This window comes from Nerophis ophidion, linkage group LG03 (assembly GCF_033978795.1).
Source record: "Nerophis ophidion isolate RoL-2023_Sa linkage group LG03, RoL_Noph_v1.0, whole genome shotgun sequence".
NCBI classification, from domain to species: domain Eukaryota; kingdom Metazoa; phylum Chordata; class Actinopteri; order Syngnathiformes; family Syngnathidae; genus Nerophis; species Nerophis ophidion.
The window spans coordinates 42,596,639-42,621,201 of NC_084613.1; the positions used below are offsets into that span (position 1 = coordinate 42,596,639).

Genomic DNA, 24,563 nt, shown 5'->3' on the forward strand with positions numbered 1-24,563 from the left:
TCCCCCTCAGCGAAGCTTTGTTCCTAATCATACTACATTCTGCTTCCTGATCTTTGCATGAAAGCACTGTACACTTGAAAGTGTGAGAGCACATGCCCAGGGATCCATGGCGAAAGGGCGTGGGCCTCCAACTATCTACTATTACCTTTGACACTTTATTAAGTACACCTGAGAATTGTTATGCAGGAGCTATATGAACAATTCTGCCTCTGCAAGTATAATAATGATAGATTGTGATAATATCAGAAATATGTATAACACTGCACATTCTTAAAATGTACAATTTTAGCACCACCTCTCAGTCAATGCATCATTATCTATATCCACAGTAATCAACATTCTGGAAAATACATATCTATTTGATACTTTCTGTCACGGTGTCGTCCAATTTTCTGTAAAAGTATGTGATCGCCGTTGCCGTTTAATGCCTTTCAATGACGATCACAAACGATGATCCCCTCTGACTGATATTGCATTTATTTTAAGTCCCAGGGCTGAAAAACTACCAGCTTATTGTCTACCTCCATAAATGGTAAAATGGTTGGTAAATGGTTGTACTTGTGTAGCACTTTTCTACCCCTTTTTAAGGAGCCCAAAGCGCTTTGACAGTATTTCCACATTCACCCACTCACACACACATTCACACACTGATTGCGGGAGCTGCTATGCAAGGCGCCAACCAGGACCCATCAGGACACACTTGCCAACCCTCCTGGATTTTCCGCGAGACTCCCGAAATTCAGCGCCTCTACCAAAAACTTCCCGGGACAAATTTTCTCCAGAAAATCTCCCGAAATTTAGGCGGAGCTGGGGGCCACACCCCCTCCAACTCCATGCGGACCCGAGTGACGTGTTGACAGCCTGTTTTCACGTTTGCTTTACCACAATATAAACAGAGTGCCTGCCCGATGACGTTATAACTGTAGAATGATCGAGGGCGAGTTCTTGGATTCTTATGTGGGTTTATTATTAGGCAGTCTCATTAATGTCCTCCAAGCCCGGGAACAACACACAACAACATCAGTCATGTTTTCGTCTACCGTAAAGCAGTTTGTCTGCCGTAAACAGCAATGTTGTAACACTCTTAAACAGGACAATACTGCCATGCATATGTGACAATGACATTTACGGATTTTAGAGCAGTGGTTCTCAACCTTTTTTCAGAAATGTACCCCCTGTGAACATTTTTTTAATTCAAGTACCCCCTAATCAGAGCAAAGCATATTTGGTTGAAAAAAAAAAGATAAAGAAGTAAAATACAGCACTATCTCATCAGTTTCTGATTTATTAAATTGTATAACAGTGCAAAATATTGCTCATTTGTAGTGGTCTTTCTTGAACTATTAAGAAAAAAACTGCATAAAAATAACTAAAACTTTTTGAAAAATAAACAAGTGATTCAATTATAGATAAAGATTTCTACACGTACTGCGATGAGGTGGCGACTTGTCCAGGGTGTACCCCACCTTCCGCCCGATTGTAGCTGAGAGAGGCACCATCGCCCCCCGCGACCCCAAAGGGAATAAGTGGTAGAAAATGGATGGATGGATAGCTGTAAATATACTCCTCCCCTCTTAACCACGCCCCCAACCACGGTGGGGGAGGGTTTAGTGTGTCTGCCTCATAATACGAAAGTCCTGAGTAGCCCTGGGGTCAATCCCAAAGGGAATAAGCGGTGGGAAATGGATGGATGGATAGCTGTAAATATACTCCGCCCCTCTTAACCACGCCCCCAACCACGGTGGGGGGGGGTTTCAGTGTGTCTGCCTCATAATACGAAAGTCCCGAGTAGTCCTGGAGTCAATCCCAAAGGGAATAAGCGGTAGAAATGGATGGATGGATAGCTGTAAATATACTCCTCCCCTCTTAACCACGCCCCCAACCACGGTGGGGGAGGGTTTAGTGTGTCTGCCTCATAATACGAAAGTCCTGAGTAGTCCTGGGTTCAATCCCGGGCTCGAGAACTTTCTGTGTGGAGTTTGCATGTTCTCCCTGTGACTGTGTGGGTTCTACTTCGGCTTCCTCCCACTTCCAAAGACATGCACCTGGGGATAGGTTGATTGGCAACACTGAATTGGCCCTAGTGTGTGAATGTGAGTGTAAGTGTTGTCTGTCTATCTGTGTTGGCCCTGCGATGAGATGGCGACTTGTCCAGGGTGTACACCGCCTTCCGCCCTATTGTACCTGAGATAGGTGCCAGCGCCCCCCACGACCCCAAACAGAATAAGCGGTAGAAAAATGGATGGAAGGGATGGATATACTTTATATATATATATATATATATATATATATATATATATATATATATATATACTAGGGTTGCATGGTTTACCGGTACTAATAAAGTAATCAATGGAAATCAGTACAATACTACCTTTGAAAAGTTCCACTAAAGCTCTTTCAACTGATGCCATTTTGCGGCAGTGACGACAGAGCCGAGGCGCATGATATTGTGTGTCACAACACACACACAAAATAATAATGCATACGAGTAATAACATCTTGGAGAGGAACAATGGCAAAAAAATAAAATTCTACTGGTTATTAAAGAGGGTGCATTAAGAGCAATACGGAGGTATTTGGGCTTCAAAACTAACAATAAAGGTGATGCTTTAAACACGAAGACACCACGTTGCAAGTACTGTTTTACACCTTTCCTGCTTGTCTGCTCCCAGACCGTGGCCGAGGAGACCTTTCACTTCACAATGGGCCTGTAAGGCTCCGCTCTTTGGTCAGAATGACAAGGCCGTCGATTAGTTACAACTTGGTCACTTTATTTATAATTTCCACAGAGCACAATCGGACATCCACCATGCTTTTGACACTGCTGCACATGCTAGCGCTACCTCTCCTAACTTGCCCACTCACTCACTCAAGTCACTCACTCCACATACTGCCATTCTTTAAGGAGCACACACACATACGCTATTCTCAAAACAGCTGCTTTAAAACATGCTTCGCCAAATGTAGTGGTTAGTATTAACACCTTTGCCACAAACTTGGTAAACTTTTAAATTATAAGCATTCCGTTCTGCACAAGGAGTTATAAAAAGTGACAGGTAATAATGTAGTTGTTACACCTGTCCCATTGTTCGGTCTGGTGCAGACTTTTAGTTGAAGAGCACAGGGAAGACATTCCCTTCTGGGTCGATGCCATTTCATCCATCCATTCATCCATTTTCTACCGATTGTCCCGTTCGGGATCCCGGGGACCTCGTAAAATATTTTTTTGACTGTGAGTGTTTAATGTAGTGTAAGATTTTCTGTTAAAATAAAGCCAAGATTGACATTTTTCGTACTTCATATTATTAAGAAAATTATCGAAAAGTAACGAAAAGTATCAATATACATTTGGGTTTGGGTACTAAATTATCGGTATCCGGACAACCCTAATATATAACACAAATATAAACACAACACTTTTGTTTTGCTCCCATTTTTCATGAGTTAAACAAAAGTCATATTCCTCTGAAATATTGCTCACAAATTAAATAAAGTTTAAATTTGTGTTAGTGAACATTTCTTCTTTGCCAAGATAATCCATCCCACCCCACAGGTGTGGCACATCAAGATGCTGATTAAGCAGCATGATTATTGCACAGATGTGCCTCAGGCTGCACTTAAAAGTTTGGGCACCACTGCACTGACAAGTTGCAAACTCCTTTATGTACTACGCTTTCCTAAAATATAGACAAATAAAGGTTCCATTGATATAGTTAACTTTTACAATCCACATAAAAAATATAGGTGCTGTTTGCAACTTCCTCACAGTAACATTTTTCAAAACAAAAATTATAACAAGAACATCACCGGCTACCTTATGTTACTTTTAGCGGTTTAACAGAACACATTTGTTAGACAATTATCTATATTTTTCACAATTACAAAGTGTGTGTAGTGAACATTTTTACCAGTCCGAATAAAATGATTGGTGTCTCACCCTATCTCGTCAACACGTACACAAAGAAAGGATGTGCACACATACAAGAGCAGTCCAAGAGAAGCAACAAACAACTTGCAGTCATGTTGTTGTTATGATAGAATATACATTCAATGACTGATGTGACCTGAACAGGATAAGTGATAAAGAAAAGTGACAGAAATTATACACGTAATGATTTTAATCCGTACGTATCTTGTCATACTTACTTTTCCATTTCATTCCATCCATCCATCCATTTCTACCGCTTTTTCCCTTTTGGGGTTGCAGGGGGCGCTGGTGCCTATTCCAGCTACAATCGGGCGGAAGGCAGTGTACACCCTGGACAAGTTGCCACCTGATCGCAGCGTTTCATTCCATGTTTTTTAATTTAATAATGAAGCTGTTAACTTCTTATGTTAGCTTTCTTGGGGCTTTAAATCGATCGCAACAGGTTCTCAGGTCGCTCGAGGGGCCAGGGGGGCTGGGGGGTGGTTCTGCAACATCACCTACCCCCCACATACAATGCTGTTTTCCCAACCCTTACAAATAATTTGTATAACATCACACACATAACGATCAAAACATTTTTAAGTATGTACCTTGTTTAGGTTCTGAGCATACAAACAGACAGTCTGAACGGTCCAATTGCGATGGATTTAAAGCCCTGAGCATACAATGATCCGGATAAATGACAAAATTCACAGGCATTCTTACATCAGTTGTTTGGCTGCACTCAATGAGTGTAAACACTGTGCAATTTTGTGTCCTACAGCACTTGTCAATCTCCAATGGCAACATCCAGGTGGACGCTTCTTTCATGCAGACACTGTGGAACGTTCATCCTATCTGCTCTGGCAGCAATATAGAAGAAGGTAGAAACTCGAGTCAACACAACACACACGCCTTATATTCTTTTCCTTATTTTTGCAATTTTCCAGTAGTCAGACGCAGAAAACAGTTGCCTGAGCCAGCTTGCTCCTACCACCTGTGACAGCAATATAAAATGATTGCAGAAGTAATACAAACTAAAATGAGGAAAAGCAGACAAAAATGGTTAGCCATGAATTGAAGTTATTATTAAAAATGAGTCATGCCCTTAAAATGTAATGAATTTTTCTGAGTGTTTTTTTGAGACAACAATTCTCACAACAGAGCTGCAATAAATCGAAACCAAGGGTTTGTTTGTACATGTCTCTCTTGTAGGCTACCTATTGGGCGGGCATGTGATGCGACTGTTTCACGGGCATGACGAGGTGGTGACCATCCCAGGATCAGACCAGAGTGAAGAGCAGCAGAGGTACGAAATATGATGAAGCGATAAATCATCTGGATTCTTACGGTGTTTGGGTCACATGCACATGATGGTGAAGAGGCTGCATTAGCACATAATGTGTAAAGTCATCAAAACACTTGGGACCAAAAAAGGGCGCATTCTTGTTTTTATATCCAGGGTAGTTGCCCGGTGACACAAAAAGGATGAGGACATAAAGAAAAAATGGAACAGTGATTTTAATGTTTGTCAAAGCTACAGATTTTTCCTTGGATACACGATGGGCCTGATGGCCTGTTACGTCAGTTCAATTAGCAGAATTAGGCATGAAATCCATTTTGCGTCTGTCTTTATTAATATGCAACATTTTTGCTGGACCTCAAAATACCCACCGTACTGGGAAGAGAAGATGCAAATATAATTATTCAGCACATGTTCTTATGTACATATTTTTCTTTATATTTTGTTAATGCAAAATGTCATATTGAAGTTAAAGGCCTACTGAAATGAGATTTTCTTATTTAAACGGGGATAGCAGGTCCATTCTATGTGTCACACTTGATCATTTTGTGATGTTGCCATATTTTTGCTGAAAGGATTTAGTAGACAACATCCACAATAAAGTTCGCAACTGTCGGTGTTAAGAAAAAAGCCCTGCCTCTACCGGAAGTCGCAGACGATGACGTCACCCGTTGAGGACTCCTCACATATTCACATTGTTTCTAATGGGAGCCTCCATTAATTTGAGCGAGGATGAAAGATTCGTGTTTGAGGATATAGATAGCGACGGACTAGAAAAAAAAAAAAAACGAGTTAAAAAAAAAACAATGCGATTGCATTGGGACGGATTCCGATGTTTTTAAACACATTTACTAGGATAATTCTGAGAAATCCCTTATCTTTCTATTGTGTTGCTAGTGTTTTAGTGAGATTAATATTACCTGATAGTCGGAAGGGTGTCTCAATTAGTGTCTTGACGCGCAGTGTCTCACGGGAGTCGACGGCAGCTGTATGGACGGCCCAAGCTCAGCTTTTCTCCGGTAAGAAGCGACTTTTTAACCACAATTTTCTCACCGAAACCTGCTGGTTGACATTTGGTCTGGATCCATGTTCGCTTGACCGCGCTCTGATCCATAGGAAAGTTTCAGCTACGGGAATTTTAAACAAGGAAGCACCGTGTGTTTGTGTGGCTAAAGGTTAAAGCTTCCCACCTCTATCTTTCTACTGTGAATTCTCCAATATTAATTTAAGAAATTGCAAAAGATTCAGCAACACAGATGTTCAAAATACTGTGTGATTATGCCGTTAAAGCAGACGACAGTTAACTGTGTGTGTGCGCAGCGCTCATATTTCCTAAAAACGCGTGACGTCTTGCGTACATGTCATCATTACACAACGTTTTCAAGACGAAACTCCCGGGAAATTTAAAATTGTAATTTAGTAAACTAAAAAAGCCGTATTGGCATGTGTTGCAATGTTAATATTTCATCATTGATATATAAACTATCAGACTGCGTGGTGGGTAGTAGTGGGTTTCAGTAGGCCTTTAAAATACGTGGCTAATAGAGTAATTTCTATGTTGGTTAGTATATTGGCTTAACTGCATTGTTTTGTCTAGTGACATAATTTGGCCAAAGGTATCGCTAATGCATATATTCTGTTCAGAAGAGCAAAGAAGAAGAAGCTTTGAGAAGTCTCAAGAAATAATTGTATTGCTGGGATGTTACTTTTGCTCACGTCCTCCCCAATGAAAACTGGTGGTGGTCAAGCTAGATCTGTTTTCAGTGGAAACTTTAGAAACCCAAGTCTGCCACACTAATAGTTCTGACTGTCCAAATGTCTGTTTATTTTGTGACGGTACAATTCATAAATCAGAACAGTGCACAGAAAAGACACTCAGAATGTAAAAAGAAAGGTTTAAGAGAATGGGAAGATGTTTTCTATGTCGAGGGCAACGGCACATTGCCAAATTCTGCTGAGCAAAAGTTATGTCATGCAGCACATGTGTGCCATACCCAATGTGTGACGAAGGTGAGCACAGTGAAGCTCAAAATGGTGCCAACCACTTCATGAATCCTGTCATATCCTTTGTAGCTCATCGCCATGTAAAGACCAACACAGGGCAAGAAAATGCAATGTTTCTGCAATCAGTGACTCTATGTGCTGAAGGGACTGAGGGGGGAAAAAAGTGCGCTGCCTGATGGATGGGGGAAGTCAACGAAGCTTTGTCCTCAAGAAACATTTAAAAGCTTTAGGATTACTTGTTGTGAAGAAGGAAACAATTAAGACTCCACACCTTTGGCAGCGACCCTCCTGTTACAAGGGAGCGTGATGCTGTGAAGCTAATACTGCAAAACATTTATAATAAAGAACTAACTCTTGAAATTGAAGAAATTGAAATGTCACAAGTCAGCTCAGCCATTATTCAGGTTCTTAGAGAGGAAATCCGGCAGCATTTAGAAAAGAAGGGACTGACAACAGCAAATGTCTTAGGCAGCAGTGATGAAGAACTGGAGCTACCTGTGCTGATTGGTGCTAACTACTATTGGAAAACAGTGTTGGGCAAGGTGGAATGGCTGTCAGTCTCTTGTTGCCATAGAAACCTTATTTGGCTGGAAAGTAAAAGGGCCAGAGCACCTTGTCAAGCATTAATGAAGCTTCATTCATGAAACTCTACGTGGATTAGGCTAAACAAGTTTCGTAACAGCTGTGCCCATTCTGGTAAATGGAATTGCTAGGCATTTCCAACAAAGATAAGAAACGAGCAGATGACTCTGAGGCTTCAACGGATCAGTCAGTTACAAAAATGGGAGATATTAAGTGAAGTATAGCCATGAAAACATCGGGACTTTCAGGCAACAAGAGCATTGCCCAAAACGATTTGAAGGTTTGAAGAGGAAACTGAAAGCTGATGTGATGCTTGTCAAAGAATATAAGGATGTAACAGTATGTAAAAATATGCAAAAGTGTCCCAGAAACTAAAAAGTGGAGAAAAACAATCTCAAATATTACCTGCCTCACCATGTAACAACAAAGTTGAGAGTTGTTGATCCCTTTGCACATGAAGATGGCTGCCCATCACTCAATGATTGTCTACTCAGAGGAACAAATCTAAACCCAAACCTTGATATTCTTGCCAGGTTCAGGCTGCAACCTATCACCTTCATGGCAGACATTACTAAGGCTTTGCATCAGATTTCAATCAGAGAAAAGGGACAGTGATGCTTTGAGGTTCATGTGGCTCAACCAACTCCCTGATGCGAAGCAAACAAAACTGTGCACGATGAGAAGGACTTGTGTAGTATTTGGAGTGTCATCTAGCCATTTTTGCTCGCAGCCACAATTAAAAATCACCTGGGCAAACACCAGAAGAGTCACCCACAGGTTACTAACCCAATCAAAGACTCCCTTTATGTCAATGATTTTATTGAAAACTCAAAATATATTGAAAATGCCTATGTGCTAAACAAAGGTGCCAATGAAATAATGTCAACCGCAGGCATGAATGTTTGTAAATGGACTGTTACGTGTACAGGGAAAGAAGACGGCACAGACAGCAGGGACGTCGTTTAGCTCTATATTTATTAAATATTTACAAGGGGAATGAGGCGTGTAATTAATCCAAAACCATGGGGTGCGACTATGTGAAGCGAGTATATGATTAGCGTTACCCGGAGTGTTGAGCGAGGTGCGAAAGTCCAATAGGGGCAAGGCATCCTCGGAGGTCCGTGAGCAGGCGTGAGATCCAGGGCAGGAGCGAGGCGCGATCCAAAAGGGGCAGCCAGGGAACCAGAGGGGATATGGGGAGACGAGACACACACCTCATAACGTGGGAACCGAGGAAAGGCTGCTGGAACGACAAGGGACACCAGACAAATGAACACGGAGGGGTAGAAACACAGAGAGAGAGTGCAAAGAGCTAGGGTTTTTTGGCTTACTGTACGGAAACAGGTCGCTACGTTCTGGCCCGGAACACAGGTTTGCACTGGCTTAAGAAGCCTAGAGAGCTCATCAGTGACAGGTGTGCAGATTTCAGCTGCCTGCTGCAGCCGGAATGGCGAGCAGAGGTGCGCTCTTAGAGGTGCGCCCAGCACAGCACAAAGATGAATGGGTACTTAGGTGCGCCTGGGCCATGACATGGACAACATATTCCCCAGAACTGAAGGCCAAATGGCAGGATAGTGACTATGGCTTTACAGTAGAACCTGAAGCACACGGCTTTGTGTTTAAGGTGATTGAACTTGTTTGGAAGTCGAAAACTGACAACTTTGTCTTCAGCCTAAAACACCTCATGAACATTTTCAGATAAAAATAAAATACAAAAAGGACCGTTTTTAGGTAATCAGCCAAGATATTCGACCCCATCGGCTTTTTGACCCTATTCAGGAAAATATTAAGATGTCTTTTCCAAAATATGTGGCTAAGGGCATTAGTTAGGATGAGAATCTGCTCGACGACCTCACTCAAAAATAGTAACAATGGTGCATTGAACTCCTTGACTACATCACATTGCAATTCCCAGGTGGTGTGAAACTGAGACGCTGAAAAAATTACTGAATCTTGAAGGCACAGGGTCAAAAATACCAGAAGGAAGTTAGAGTTAAAAGCAGGAAAGGACATTTATAAGTTTTCAAAGATCAGAGAACTAAAGCTGTTTTTTGACCAAAATGGTTTGATTTGTGTGGGAGGAGGACTGCAACGCTCAGACATTTTGTGAACGACATCTATGCATCTTGCCTCCAACCCACAAGCTGTCAAAAATGCTAATCAAGCACAGTCATGCCCAGGTAATGCACTCAGGGGTAGCGACACTCTATGAGAAAAGTACAGCCAGACAAATAGTGAAAAGAATTCTTGCAGCTTTTCCCATTTGTAAAAAATTCTCAGTAAAGACAATGCAACAGACGATAGTACCCCTGATTCCGGAGTCACCTCCTTGTGAAACCGTTTTTAAGTAGACTTTGCTGGACATCTTTATGTCAAGACCAAGAGTTTAGTTAAAAGGTATATACAGTGTTGTTTACATGTGCTGTCACCCTGGAGCTAATATCAGACCTGTCGACAGAGAAATTCCTTCTGGCATTCAAGAGGTTCATATCAAAAAGACACCTATGTAAAACTTTCTATTCAGGTAGTGCCAGAACCTTTAAACCAGTGAATCAAGACCTTAGAGAACTCTAAAAAAAATATTAAGGAACCTGAGCTTACAGTAAGATGTGTTTCACTGAAAAAAGCATAAGATGGAAGTACATTGTTGAACAAGCAGCTTGTTGGGGGGGATTTGGGGAGAGGATGGTTAGAGCAGTTAAGACATGTTTGAGAAAGGTGATGGGAAGAGCTTCAGTAAGCTATGGAGACTTAACATCACTCTTGACTGAAGCAGAAGTGACAATAAACTCAAGACTGCTTACCTTTGCCGACAACGAACTTGAGGAGTTTCAACCAGTGACACCGGCACATTTCCTAATTGGAAAGCGCAATTTCGCCTTGATTCCGGTGCATCATACTTGCCTGTGAAATAACCTGAAATTCCAAAAGAGAAGAACTTAGCCAAAGATGGAAATATTGCCAACGACTTCTTAACCACTCGTATGTCCTACTCTGAAATAGCAACCTTGGAATTATTAAAAGTAGCGCTGTTGCAATATTTTTAAGTAAAATTGCGGCGAACCTCCGTGTCTTTTTTTGCCTGGGATGACGTCATTACGCAACGTGCGTAGTGACGTCATCCCCACCCGGATGGACCGTTAAGAGAACTGCTCGATGAAATGCCAAATGATTCAATGGAGACCGGTTCTGAACAAGAACCGTTCAATCTATTCCCATCCCTAATAATTTATGAATGGATGTATTTAGTGTAATATAGTTAGTAGGGTCTCTAACTTTTTGATGGCTTTTAAGTAGAAGAAGCATGGACATCAGCGTGGATTTACGGTAGCTTTATTTTTCTACTCGCCACAGCGTAAATTCCGGCCCTTCAGCAATTACTATTTCTTTGGAATCAAAATACATATTTCCACATCACATATAGCCTAATATTTACACAGTATTGAGTAGTGATGCACAGAAATTTTGGCCATCAAACAAAGACTTTGTTCACCCAAATTGGATGTTGTGATAAAGTATCCACTTCCGCTGGCGGGTTGCATCTTTCCTCGCTCACATGAAGGACATAGCTCATACAAGCCTGACGAAAAAGTCACAAATGAGTCGCATTGCTTGTATGGACTGAAGTCACATTTGAAAAGGTCAGATTCTAATCAGACTTGGACTATGTCCAGATGTGGACTGAATCTGATGCGAAAAGATCAGATTTGAATCACATGGGAACATTTAGACTGGCAAAAAAAAAAATCTGATATCTGTCAGGTGAGGGCAAATAAATCAGGTTTGGTGTGCAGTGTAAACAGGGCCATAGTTTGGCCACAGGTACCGCTAGTGCAGATTTTCTATTCAGGAGAGCGAAGAAAAAGAAGCTTTGAGAAGACTCTAGAAAAAGTTGTATTGGTGGTAATTAAACACTTCAATGAGTGTGTATGATGTGTTAGCACGAAATAAAAGACAGAAAAAGAACGAAACATCTCGTTGGACTCTTAATCAGAACAGTTACGGCTAATTTCTCGCATGCGCACTCGTCACCTTGTGGCGGGGCTCTCCCTTAGAGATAGGGTGAGAAGCTCTGTCATCTGGGAGAAGCTCAAAGTAAAGCCGCTGCTCATCCACATCGAGAGGAGCCAGATGAGGTGGTTCAAGCATCTGGTCAGGATGCCACCCAAATGCCGCCCTAGGGAGGTGTTTAGGGCACGTCCAACCGGTAGGAGGCCACTGGAAAGACCCAGGACACCTTGGGAAGACTATGTCTCCCGGCTGGCCTGGGAACGCCTCGGGATCCCCCGGGAGGAGCTAGACGAAGTGGCTGGGGAGAGGGAAGTCTGGGCTTCCCTGCTTAGGCTGCTGCCCCCGCAACCCGACCTCGGATAAGCGGAAGAAGATGGATGGATGGATGGATGGATGGATGGATGGCACTCGTCACCATTTTGCAAGCACTATTTTGCATTTTATTCAGCAAGTGTAAGAAGGATATACAAACTGCAGGATCAGTGCTCACACTGCACAGATGAAGGAAAGACCAGAATGCTCTGTCTTACGTGTGTATATCAAAATATTGGACGATCAGGGGGGAAAAAAGGACATATCCATTCAGCAACATCCTTTTATAATTGTATTGCTGCTAGTGGACGTAAGGGGTTGATTAAAACAAATGCAATTGATGCGTTTGGGTTTAATTTTCTTTTTTAGGGTGTTCGTTTTTTTCACATACAATATATATTATTAAAGTACTTCTTATTTGAAAAAACTTCTTGAAGTATTTATTTTTTTGCGTAAAAGAAAATAAAGTGGTTTTAAAATGCCCATCAAAAGTAGTACATGTCTCCTGCTTTTTTGAAAACATTGCAAAACACAACAGGTAAGAGCATGATAACGTGACTGTGCAGTAAATGAGTGTGTCTCTGCGGTGATGCTCCGTATACTGTAGTACACGCAAAAATCCTCATTTAAATATGGCGGTCTGCACCACTTTACAATTGCACATGCAGTCATACTTGCCTACCTTGAGACCTCCGATTCCAGGAGGGGGGTGGGCGTGGTCGGTGGTGGGGCGGATGCGTGGTTTGGGGGCGTGGTTGGGGCGGGGGGCTTGGCTAAGAGGAGAGTATATTTACAGCCAATACAGCCAATTCACCAACTCGAGTATTTCATATATATATATATATATATATATATATATATATATATATATATATATATATATATATATATGAAATACCTAACTTTCAGTGAATTCTAGCTATATATATTTATTTTATTATATGTATAAATAAAATAAATAGTTGAATTTCAGACGGCACCTATCAAATACACAGTAATAAAAACACAGTTTTTCTACTAACTGTACTGTGCTTGCTGGTTAATTTAAAAAACAACAACAACAACACTTACCTTTCACTATTTAAGTAACGTCATTTCCGAGTTTCCAGAAGATGGCGCCAGTCAGTGCTTTACCCTGCCGTCTCTCGCTGTCAGTTCTTTTCGTTTTTGTGTTGTTTGCGTCTATTTTCGTCTCTGTCAGCTCACTGCTTGAGTATGACCGCCAAACACTGTTGGATCTTTGCCCCTTTCCCACTGATATGATCAACTTCGACGTTGGTTTTTCGACGTCCCAGTCAGCTTTTTCACCTGGCCGGATTCCTGCCTTCCTTTCCCGACCTTGTGGCTCCTCTCCCCCGCCACCTGCGGGCTGTGTGTTGGGCCCCACCTGGATTAGCTGCGCCCTTGGACGGGCTGGCCCCCGCCAGGTTTGGTCTTGTGAACGCAAGATCTTGGACAAACAAAACGTTTATCCTGAAGGATTTCTTCACTTCCCGCGGACTTGACTTCTTCTGTGTGACGGAAACATGGCTGAGAGCCGGTTAGTCCGCCCCTCTTAATGAACTTCTGCCTCCGGAGTGTTCCTACTTTAATTCTCGCGATCGTCCAAAAGGAGGAGGATTAGCAGTCGTTTTTTTAAAATTACTTTAAATGCCGTCAGATCCGCCTGCAATCCTCCCTTTCAAGCTTCGAACTGTGCATGTTTGAGCTGGAGGGGGCGTGGCCTCCAGCACCAGCTGAATTTCGGGAGATTTTCGGGAGAACATTTCTTCCGGGAGGTTTTCGGGAGGAGTGCTGAATTACGGGAGTCTCCCGGAAAATCCGGTAGGGTTGGCAAGTATGCATGCAGTAGATCAGTGTTTTCAACCTTTTTTGAGCCAAGGCACATTTTATTAATTGGAAAAATCGTGAGGCACACAGCGAGCAGAAAAAAAAAAAAAGTTAAACTCAGCAGGCGATATTGACAGTAAAAAGTAGTTCTCGCAATTGTTGGATATGAATTCAAACCATAACCAAGCATGCATCACTATAACTATTGTCTCAAAGTAGGTGTACTGTCACAACCTGTCAGGCCATGACTTATTTGGAGCTTTTTGGTGCTTTCCTGTGTGTACTGTTTTAGTTCTTGTCTTGCGCTCCTATTTTGGTCGCTTTTCCTGTTTTGTTGGTATTTTCCTGTAGCAGTTTCATGTCTTCCTTTGAGCGCTATTCCCCACACCTGCTTTTTTTTTTTTTTTTTTTTTAGCAATCAAGACCATTTAAGTTGTTTTCATCCTTCTTTGTGTGGTCATTGTTGATTGTCATGTCATATACGGATGTGCTTTTTTTACGCTGTCTGCTCCACGCGCTGTAAGTCTTTGCTGTCATCCAGCATTCTGTTTTTGTTTACTTTGAAGCTAATTCAGTTTTAGTTTCGTTTTGCATGGCCATCCCAAAGCTTCAATGCCTTTTCTTAGCGGCACTCGCCTTTTGTTATTTTTGGTGTAAGCATTAGATACCCTTTTACCTGCACGCTGCTTCCCGCTGTCGTCTGCATATTGTGATCACAACAAACCATGTTCTCGACATCTACAAAGCAATTAGCTACCTGCTGCCACCTACTAATATGAAAGAGTATTACACGGTTACTCTGCCGATCTCTAGGCGCCTATCTCAGCTGCAATCGAGCGGAAGGCGGCATACACCCTGAACAAGTCAACACCTCATCGCAGGGCACAACGGCACAATATTTGCTAATCATAATTACTGGTTTGCAAAAAATGTTTTCAACCCAATTAGGTGAAACGTCATAACCTCCCATGGCACACCAGGCTGTATATCACGGCACACTAGTGTGCCGCGGCACAGTGGTTGAAAAACACTGCAGTAGATCACACTAAACATCCCAAGTAATAGTACATACTATTTTATAAATAGCACACACTGTTTACTGTGGGGTATTTGAATCTTAGCTAACATGGCCCTATATGGACTAACTCAGGGGTCGGCAACCCGCGGCTCTTTGACCACTCTGATGTGGCTCAGCCGCATACTGGCCGACCGCCTGGAGAAGTCCGGTAGATTTCCAATTTTAATGTCTTAATCAGAATATTTCCAATTTTAATGTCTCAATCAGAAATCTCCCGGTAAACATTTTTTGATTTTCACCCAGACATTAACTTTGACGACTTGCCGTGATGACAATGCCTCTAACACCCTTTCTACATGTCATCGCGCCAGGATTTTCACCATGCTATCTGCGTGCAGGCCGTCCAGTCACATTTTGGATGCGACCTCTATTTGGACGCATACGCTACTCCAATGCATACCTGTTCAACAGCCATACAGGTCACACTGAGGGTTGTGATATAAACAACTTTAACACTCTTAATAATATGTGCCACACTGTGAACCCACACCAAACAAGAATGACAAACACATTTCAGGAGAACATCCGCATAAGCAACATAAGCACGACAGAACAAATACCCAGAATCCCCTGTATCCTGACTCTTCCAGGCTCCATTATACACCAGCTACCCCCTATTTCCGCAGACATTCCAATAGAGTAGAAACGACTAGATGTACATATACTTTTGCCCATGCAGTGTATACTCTATGTATGCTAGGCACACAGACACGCACACACTGAGTCTATTTTTAGAACAGTACATAGCAAATGTGGGATGGTGGGAATAGTAATTTCCATTTTTGGCTTCTCTTTGTGCGCCCTTGAAATCTCACAAAAGGAGCGTGCCTCATATACTTCTCCCAGATTTGCCAAGATGTCTCTTGGAGTGATGAGCCCAGCCTTTGGTTCTATTCACTGATAGCGATTATGGCTACGTCTTATTGGGGATGCAGTTACACATGTTTTTTTTCTTTGAACGCTCAAGTGTGCCTTTTGTTCTGAGATTTATGTGTTAAACACCCTCCCAGTGATTAACTGTGTTTTTCTCACGTGAAGATGGATGACTTTGTATCAGAATCAGCCACTCATGTCTCTCTTCTCTTCACAGGATAGTGAACTATGAAACAGGTAAAGCTGGGGCCAAGGCCAGGTCCTTGTGGAGGCTGGAGCCACTCCGGATCAGGTAGGTTGACGCCTAACCAGGGGTGAAGCACCAGGTTCTGTGCCCCCATCCTACTCTAAATCCAACGTCGTCGCACCATACACACGCCTGATGTTTATATGAACAAAAACACTAATTATTGCATTGGTTTGTTCAAAAACAGCTTTTTAGAACATGTCAGTCTGAGAGCACTTTGAGGTCACGGAAATATCTGTTTAAGAAAACTCTAGAAAGCAAAGCCTCACATTACTTTTATTGTAACATTGTAAGTAAATATAATATTTTACATTTTGAGAGCTATCAGAAGGTCCTGAATGGTTGCCTCCACCCTTGATGGACTTTATATGTAAAATAACCCAACAGTGGAGTCAGAACCACAGCACTCACCAGAGGAGACTGCAGTATTCAAAGGCGCAGAACTAAAATCAGCCAAATAGCACCGTCTATTAGAGGAACAACATTATGGAATACTCTACCGCAACACAAGAAACTGTGATTTAAAGGAGTCCTTAAAAGTTGGTTGAAGTTTAACCAGTTTTAGACTAACCTCGAATGGAATTTTTTTCAAAGGAAGTATTCGTGAAACTATCCCACCGGTGGCTATTCATTGCTACCACACACATTTCTGATAGCTAACATTAGCATTATCCTTTTGTTTTGAGCCTTCAAAGTCACTTACTAGTCCAGCAGGAACAGAGCCAAGGCAGCATTGGTCTGAAATTCCACATTGCCACGGCGCGTGAAAGCCGGGGCAATGTAGATCCTAACTGTCCCCCCCGTCTGCTCCTGTTGTAAAGTTTTTGTCTTAGTTTCCCCTTCTTTATTTTCAAAGTGTTGTGTTCACCCTTCATTATCTTTGTCTTTTTTGACACATCTGTCTTCCCAAAACCTAAAAATTATTTAGCAGTCTGGTTTCTTTTCTATTTCTCTTTACTTATACTGATACAACCTTTCACTCTGTACATCATTAGTCAAATGTTTTTGACCATTTGCAAATTATTCTACCTAATCGCATAGCATCCGTGATAATTACCAGCCGGCAGCTATACACAGATCAACTAATTAGCAGATATCAGATTGTCAAAGCTTGTAAAAAAAACCTTGCTTGTATGGTTGATACATTACTTTGTGCCTGTGAAATTCTAAAGCTGGAGTGGGAGCCACATCCGCTGGGGTCAGCCCTTCCGATTACGCCATTTGACCACTGGCCACTACCTAGCCCTGACCGAGGACCAGGGCTTGGTGCTGCAGGACTGTGAGAGGTCGGACACAATAGCGACTGCCTTTTGCTTCAGAGCCTCTAAGGTAAGGTCACGCAAATATGCATGTTTTTTTTCAATGTTATTTTGTATTTTTCACCTGCTCTGCAAGGTGACCCATGTCACAGAGGATCAGCCACCACACTCTTCCTCTTTACATAAGCTCCACTGAGGAACAGTCACCAAGGATCAACAGTGACGACTTATTAATGAACCACCCACTTACCATACTCAGGAAAATCCACATTTTTCAAGGACAAGGAAAATTAAGAGCGATTGCAGCAGTAGAAGATTTACCGCTAAGGTTAATGTAGCTGAACTTGCCCACTCTGACTTAAGTCACAATTTGACTCTACTCAGTGTAACGGGACTTAAGATATAGTCAGTAATTGTCCGCTAGTTATTTACTCTTCCTTTGGGGTTTCAAGACTGAATAGTGAAGTTATTTGTCACTTATAGGCTGCAGTTATGTCAAACACTAGCTGCAAATACACACAATCTTCCCTGTCTGGTGCACAACGCAGTGAATTTGAAAATTACATTCTTTGTGCTTTGATTACGTGTTTATTTGAGGTGTAATATTTTTACATGTATTCGCATTCCTATCTAATTCATATTTGCCTCTCGGTACTCATTTCAAGTGAGGGACCGGAAGTGTACATTTAGCGTAGCATTTGGTGATGGATACTTTTGCAGGTAACAGCCAAATTCCGTCAGTACCACCGTGTACCGATTTAAATAAAATCCAATAGTGCTATATTTCAATACCTTTGTTGCACGTTATGTCCCGTTTGTTTGCAGACTCGGCATCGGCTAAAGCACATGGTGGAGAAATAAGCAAGCACTTAACGAGGACTCAGCCAGACTGCCTTTAAGTAATGGTATTATTTTCCTTGCCAACAAAGCAAGAATAAGGTGCTCAAAAGTGCAGGAAGGTTCCCGTTTTTAAAAATGTGCTAGCTTGATGCTAATTTAATTGTCCATGTATCTAAGCAAACACAAACTCCCAGAGGATTCCGTGGAGCACGGGAGCAACATCAGATGTGCATGCTGTTGCCACACCAGTATCACACCTGTTACTTCTAACCCTAACCCTAACCCTTAACACAGTGGTCCCCAACCTTTTTGTATCCGCGGACCGGTCAACGCCTAATAATTTGTCCCGCGGCCCAGCAGGTGGGGGGGTGGGGTGAATCCTTTTTTTTTTTTTTCTTTGTCATGAAAAAGGGACATTTTTGTCATGAAAAAGGGAGGTTTTGTGGTTGGTGCACTAATTGTAAGTGTATATTGTGTTTTTTATGTTGATTTAATAAAAAAAATAAAATAAAATCCGAGATGTTCTTGGTAGTAGTGTCATGTTAGTAGCACAATATAATATCATTTGTTGAGGCTGTCTGCGATTTAACATCTGCAAAGCCATTAGAGAAAATATTTCTAATCTGTGCCAATATTACAGCGGACATCAGGTACAACAAGAACTGCGCAGTTGAGTTGTAAGGAGCATTTCAGAGCGTGCATGGACATTGGGACTTCACATGAAGGTGTGAAAATCCGAAAAGACAAACTATTTGAGAAATCAGACTAATATTGTGCTTGGAAACATAGTCAGTGAGGATGCTGGACCATTACACCTTCAGTGTGTGCTAGTGTTGTAACGATACCAATATTTTGGTAACGGTATTAAAATAATTTTGATACTTATCTAAATGAAGTGAACCATAAAAAATTGAATTATTTGCTTTATTTTAACAAAAAAAGGGTACATTAAACATATATTTTTTATTGCAGTTAAGTCCTTAAATAAAATAGTGAACATACTAGACAACTTGTTTTGTAGTACTAAGTAAACAAACAAAGACTCCTAATTGCTGTCGTATGCAGTAACATATTGTGTCATTTATTATTCTATTATTTTGTCAACATTATTAAGGACAAGTGGTAGAAAATGTATTATTCATCTATTTGTTCATTTGCTGTTAATAAGCTTATTTTCTCTTTTAATATGTTCTGTGTACACTTCTGTTGAAATGTAATTATCACTTATTCTTCTGTTTGATACCTTACAATAGTTTTGAATGATACCACAAATGTGGGTATCAATCCGATACCTAGTAGTTACAGGACCATGCATTGGTCATATTCAAAGTCATCATGTGTCTAGGGACATATTTCCAAGATGCTGTGATGCCAAAAAATATCGACGTAATCATAGTAGTATCGATTAGATACGTGCCTGTACTTGATACCATTATAGCGGATGTTAGGTATAGATCCACCAATGGTGTTTGTTTACATTTTGATGCAGGTGAGCTACGGTTTGTAGTGAAGCATGTTTAGCTATTCCTCGGCCTGCAGTGATGATACTTGTAAGAAACGTACTTTATTTGTTGCCATGGAGACAAGGACTAGTGATTTAGAAGTAGCTAAAACACTGCTGACGGCGGATGGACGCTAGCCGCTGGCAAGCTTTGCCATGTCTTAAGCACGTCCCTCTCCCAGAGGGCGTTTCAGTGTTATAACTTCACCTTTATCTTTAGTTTTAAGCCCAAATGCGTCCGTTCTTGCTTTTCTGTCTACACACTGTGTATGCTTGTAAGTACTCCGTGATTGTGTGCTACCGAACATGATCCTCTGCTCGTAAACCAGCGGGCGGATCGGGATGTGTCGGACCGGTACGTTTCAGCGACGGTATCGAACGGAAAATTATTCATTAGTACCGCGGTACTATACTAATATCGGTATACCGTCCAACCCTAGTGTGTACTAAGTATGGACAAATGTATGTTGTGTCCCTGCCCTTAGTTGGTTTTTTTTATTACAATTCAACTTACAGTTGTAGTCCTCGGCCACAATTAAATTTGTTGACCTACGATTATTCTGATGATCACATACACTTAAAATCTAAATGGAAAAGCAAAAATAAAAACTATCGCAAAATAATGTAATGCCCGCGGTGGTGAAGGAGTCACACAGACGAGGATGCGCCGTTCAATCGCTTTATTAACAAGCGGTAACTTCTTGTAGTACCAAAAATGATGCACACACATACACGAGCTGCTGTTAGCCACAACTCACGCTCACACACACTGACACTTTTCCCGCCACTCACCCCCGCATGCGCATTCACCACACTCTTAAAGACACAGTACACCAATACAAATATCACAGATATTACACTGCCTCCCCCTTTATGAAGCCCCTCGCCCCGAGGGGTCAACCACAAAATCCCTGAACCTTGGCGGTCTACGCCTATGTCTCTGTGGCCGGCCCTGTTCTAACTCAGGTCCATCAACACGTGGCGCTGGCGGCTGAACAGGAACAACAATAGTGGAATATGGGGAACTTTGATCCACTAACTGTCCAGTGCCATCTGGTGAGGCAGGTGCCGCCTCAAACTGGGGAACTTCTCTACCCCTGTAGGGTGCCAAACGGTCTCTATGCAAAACAACCTTTCGGCCCTTAGGGGTCATTGCAATTCTATATACTACTTCTCCCACCCTCTCTAGCACCCTACACGGACCGTCCCAATGACTGTCCAACTTGGGGCAACGTCCTTTTTTTCTTTTTGGCGTGTACACCCAGACCAGTTCGCCAGGCCTAAAGTCCCGGCCCTTGCTCCGCACGTCATGGTTCCTCTTTTGCCTTAAACCAGCCTGCTCCAACTGGTCTCGCGCAAAGGAATGTGCTGCGTCCATCCGATCTTGCAACTTCCGAGCATATTCCAGTCCCGGTTGATCCTTGGTGCTGCCTGGTGGTCTCCCAAACGCCAACTCAGCAGGTGTGCGGATCTCCCGACCCAACATCAGCAGGGCAGGGGTGCAGCTTGTGGAACTTTGAACCGCGGAGCGGTATGCCATCAGCACTAGAGGAATATGACGGTCCCAATCATGCTGATGGTTGGCGGTGAGGATTGCCAGCTGCTGCTGCATGGTGCGGTTAAACCGCTCTACCAGTCCATCACTTTGCGGATGCAAAGGAGTCGTGCGTGTCTTTTGCATGTCCAGTCTTTCACACAGGGCAGCAAAAACTCTGGATTCAAAATTCCTGCCTTGGTCGCTGTGAAGGATATCTGCAGTTCCGAAGCGACTGAACATGCCCTCCAGCAAGGCATCAGCCACGGTCTCTGCTTCTTGGTCCGGCAGCGCGTACGCCTCCGGCCACTTGGTGAAGTAATCCATTGCGCAAAGCACATACTTGTTTCCTTTGTCTGTTATGGGAAAAGGGCCCATAATGTCCACAGCTACCCTCTCCATGGGTGCTCCAACCCCTTGCTGCTGAAGTGGTGCGTGTGACCGGTCCTGGGGTCCCTTGTAAGCCGCGCACTCATCACAGCGCCGACAAAAGTCCTCCACGTCCCGCCGGTGCTGACCCCAGTAGAACCCTTGGCGCAACCGGCGGAGCGTTTTTGAGCTGCCAAAATGCCCTGAGCCCATGCCCCCATGACACGCCTTCAGCACTGTGTCCCTCAGAGTCTTAGGCACCACCACTTGCCATCTCTCCTCCCCGGTGGCCGGCTCCTTCCATGCACGCTGCAGTACACCGTCACTGATGCGCAGCACAGCAAATTTACTCCACAAGCCCTTGGTGCCGACTGACAGTCCCAACACGCCTTCCCAGGGTGGTCTCCTGCCACTCTGGACCCAATGCCGCACTGGTTCGAGATCGCTGTCCTCTGCCTGCCTGGTCGCCCATTCTGCGGCGTCCACAGTCTCCAAAGTGCAGCATGAAGGCCCTTCAGCTGTCTCATCTCCGCGCAGCTCTTTCTCTCTGGCGTCGCGCCGGTCACAGTAGCTACAGCCCTCAATAGCACACGGCCGCCGAGAGAGAGCGTCTGCATTGGCGTGCTGCGCCCCGGCCCGATGACACACACTAAAGTGGAAAGACTGCAGCTCCTCCAGCCATCGTGCCACCTGACCCTCTGGTTCTCGAAATGACATTAGCCATTGTAGTGCTGCATGGTCCGTTCTGATGGTGAAGGACACGCCGCACAAGTAGTACTTGAAATGGCGTACAGCTAACACAACAGCTAACAGTTCACGTCTGGTCACACAGTACCGCCGCTCACTCTTGTTGAAGGTGCGGCTGAAGTAAGCCACCACTCGCTCACCTTCTGGACCCACCTGCGACAGCACTGCGCCCATACCAACATTACTGGCATCTGTATCCAGCACAAAAGGCATAGCTGGATCTGGAGTGGTGAGGACAGGAGCATTCATGAGGGCCTCCTTGAGACTAGAAAATGCCTCCTGGCAGTCTGGCGTCCACACGAACATCTGATTGTTCTGGAGAAGGTTAAACAACGGTGCGCCACTGCAAGAAAATCCCTTCACGAACCGCCGATAATATGAGGCAAGTCCCAAGAAGCTTTTTAGCTGCTTCTGGTCCTTCGGAATTGGCCAGTCTCTTATAGCTCTGATCTTCTCCTCCAGTGTGCTGATTCCCCTTCCGTCCACCTTGTGGCCCAGAAACTCCACCTCACGCCGCATGAAATGGCACTTCTCTGGGTGTAGTTTTAGTCCAGTTGCAGCAATCCTTCCCAGCACCAGCCTCAAGGAATCAAGGGCTGACTGAAAGGACCGTCCATGGACGAGGACATCGTCCAAATAGACCAAGCACTCTTGCCTGGGGATGTTAGCGAGCACTGTGTCCATCAGTCGCTCAAATGTCCCTGGTGCGTTGCAAAGTCCAAAGCTCATGACCTTGAATTGCCAGTGGCCCCTGGTGGTGCAGAACGCTGTCTTCTGCCGTGACTCAGGGGTGAGTGGGACCTGCCAGTACCCACTGCGCAGGTCGAGCGACGAGAACCATGAGGACCCTGCCACCAGGTCCAACGTCTCATCGACTCGCGGGAGTGGGTAACAATCTTTTTTTGTCACCTTATTCAGCGGCCTGTAGTCAACACAGAACCGCGGCCTTGTGCTGTTCTTCCTGGGAACCATGACCACGCCAGACGCCCACGGACTGTCAGAGGGTTCTATGATCCCCGCCTCTAGCATGGCGTGGACCTCCCTATCAGCTGCTTCCTGCCTGATCATGGGGAGGCGACGGGGGCGCACCTTGACTGGCCGCGCATCCCCAGTGTCGATGTGGTGTTCGACCAGATGGGTGAGACCCACCTCATTTTCATTGAGGGCGAAAATGTCCTTAAAGTCCCACAGTACATGCCACAGTCGCTCGCGCTGCTCTCCTTCGAGGCCGACGCAGTTCTTTTCCCAGATGAAGCGGACAGCTACCGTCCGGTCCTCCCCTTGCTGTTGTTGGTTACGCGCTGCTGTTGGGAGTGGCCTGGATGACGCCGCTTCCCGCTTTGGGCTTGATTCTTCAGGGCGAGCGGACTCTGCCCCCATTACCGATGGCTGCTGCGTGGTGGGTGATGTCCTCTTGGCTGCGAGCTCCCCTATTGCCTCCTCACTCTCTATGGAGGGCCTGACAGTCCCTTCCCAGGTTGTCGGACTGGCGACTGCGGTGTTGACGGACACAGCCACAGTTCGTTCAGTAGGAGCGGTCAGCTTTACTCGCTGGCCACTTGGCAGAATGAGCACGGCTGACCCCATGTCTATAACACACCTCGTGGCTTTTAAAAAGTCTCGACCAAGTAAGTATACATGGGTCGCTCACATCCGCCACCCAAGCGGAAAATGTTGCTGACAAGCCTCCGATTATGAACATAAAAGTTGCTTTGCCTTTCATCTGGGCAACTTCCCCAGTCACTGTCTTTAATCTGGTGAGACTTGGTTCTACAACGGTTCCAGCTGGAACAACGTCCGGTCTCACAATTGTGGCTGAAGATCCAGTATCCACCAGGGCTGTGCAGGCTACATTCCCAATCTGCACGCACACATGACATGGGTCCCCCACTTCTGTCCAGCCCACAGTCACAACAGTCTCATCACTTGAGGGCTGGTGCTCCCGGTAACTGGCTAAAGGAGTCCGTGTCGTCCGGGCTACAAGGACCCTCTCCCGTTTCCCTGCTGGCCCTTCCTGTTTGGACAGCGCCGCAGCAGGTGGCCAAGTTGTCCACACCCCCAGCAGACAGCGGTGGACGTTCGTCTGTCCTTCTTTTCCTCATACTGGGTTGAGCGGGTCTGTAGCGCACATACAAGTTCCTCCACCCACGCCGGTCTTTGCTC

General features: G+C 44.0%; 1 protein-coding gene across 4 annotated transcripts in view; it reads left to right on the forward strand.

The window, feature by feature from the left end:
* LOC133549610 (ryanodine receptor 3-like) overlaps window positions 1-24,563 on the forward strand; it is a 373,912-nt gene that overhangs the window by 136,754 nt on the left and 212,595 nt on the right. For all 4 annotated transcript variants that reach the window (XM_061895194.1, XM_061895196.1, XM_061895195.1 and 1 more), the window contains exons 7-10: window positions 4,695-4,794; window positions 5,126-5,219; window positions 16,121-16,195; window positions 17,323-17,479. In XM_061895194.1, coding sequence (XP_061751178.1) covers window positions 4,695-4,794; window positions 5,126-5,219; window positions 16,121-16,195; window positions 17,323-17,479 — 426 coding nt within the window. The remainder of the gene's footprint in view (window positions 1-4,694; window positions 4,795-5,125; window positions 5,220-16,120; window positions 16,196-17,322; window positions 17,480-24,563) is intronic.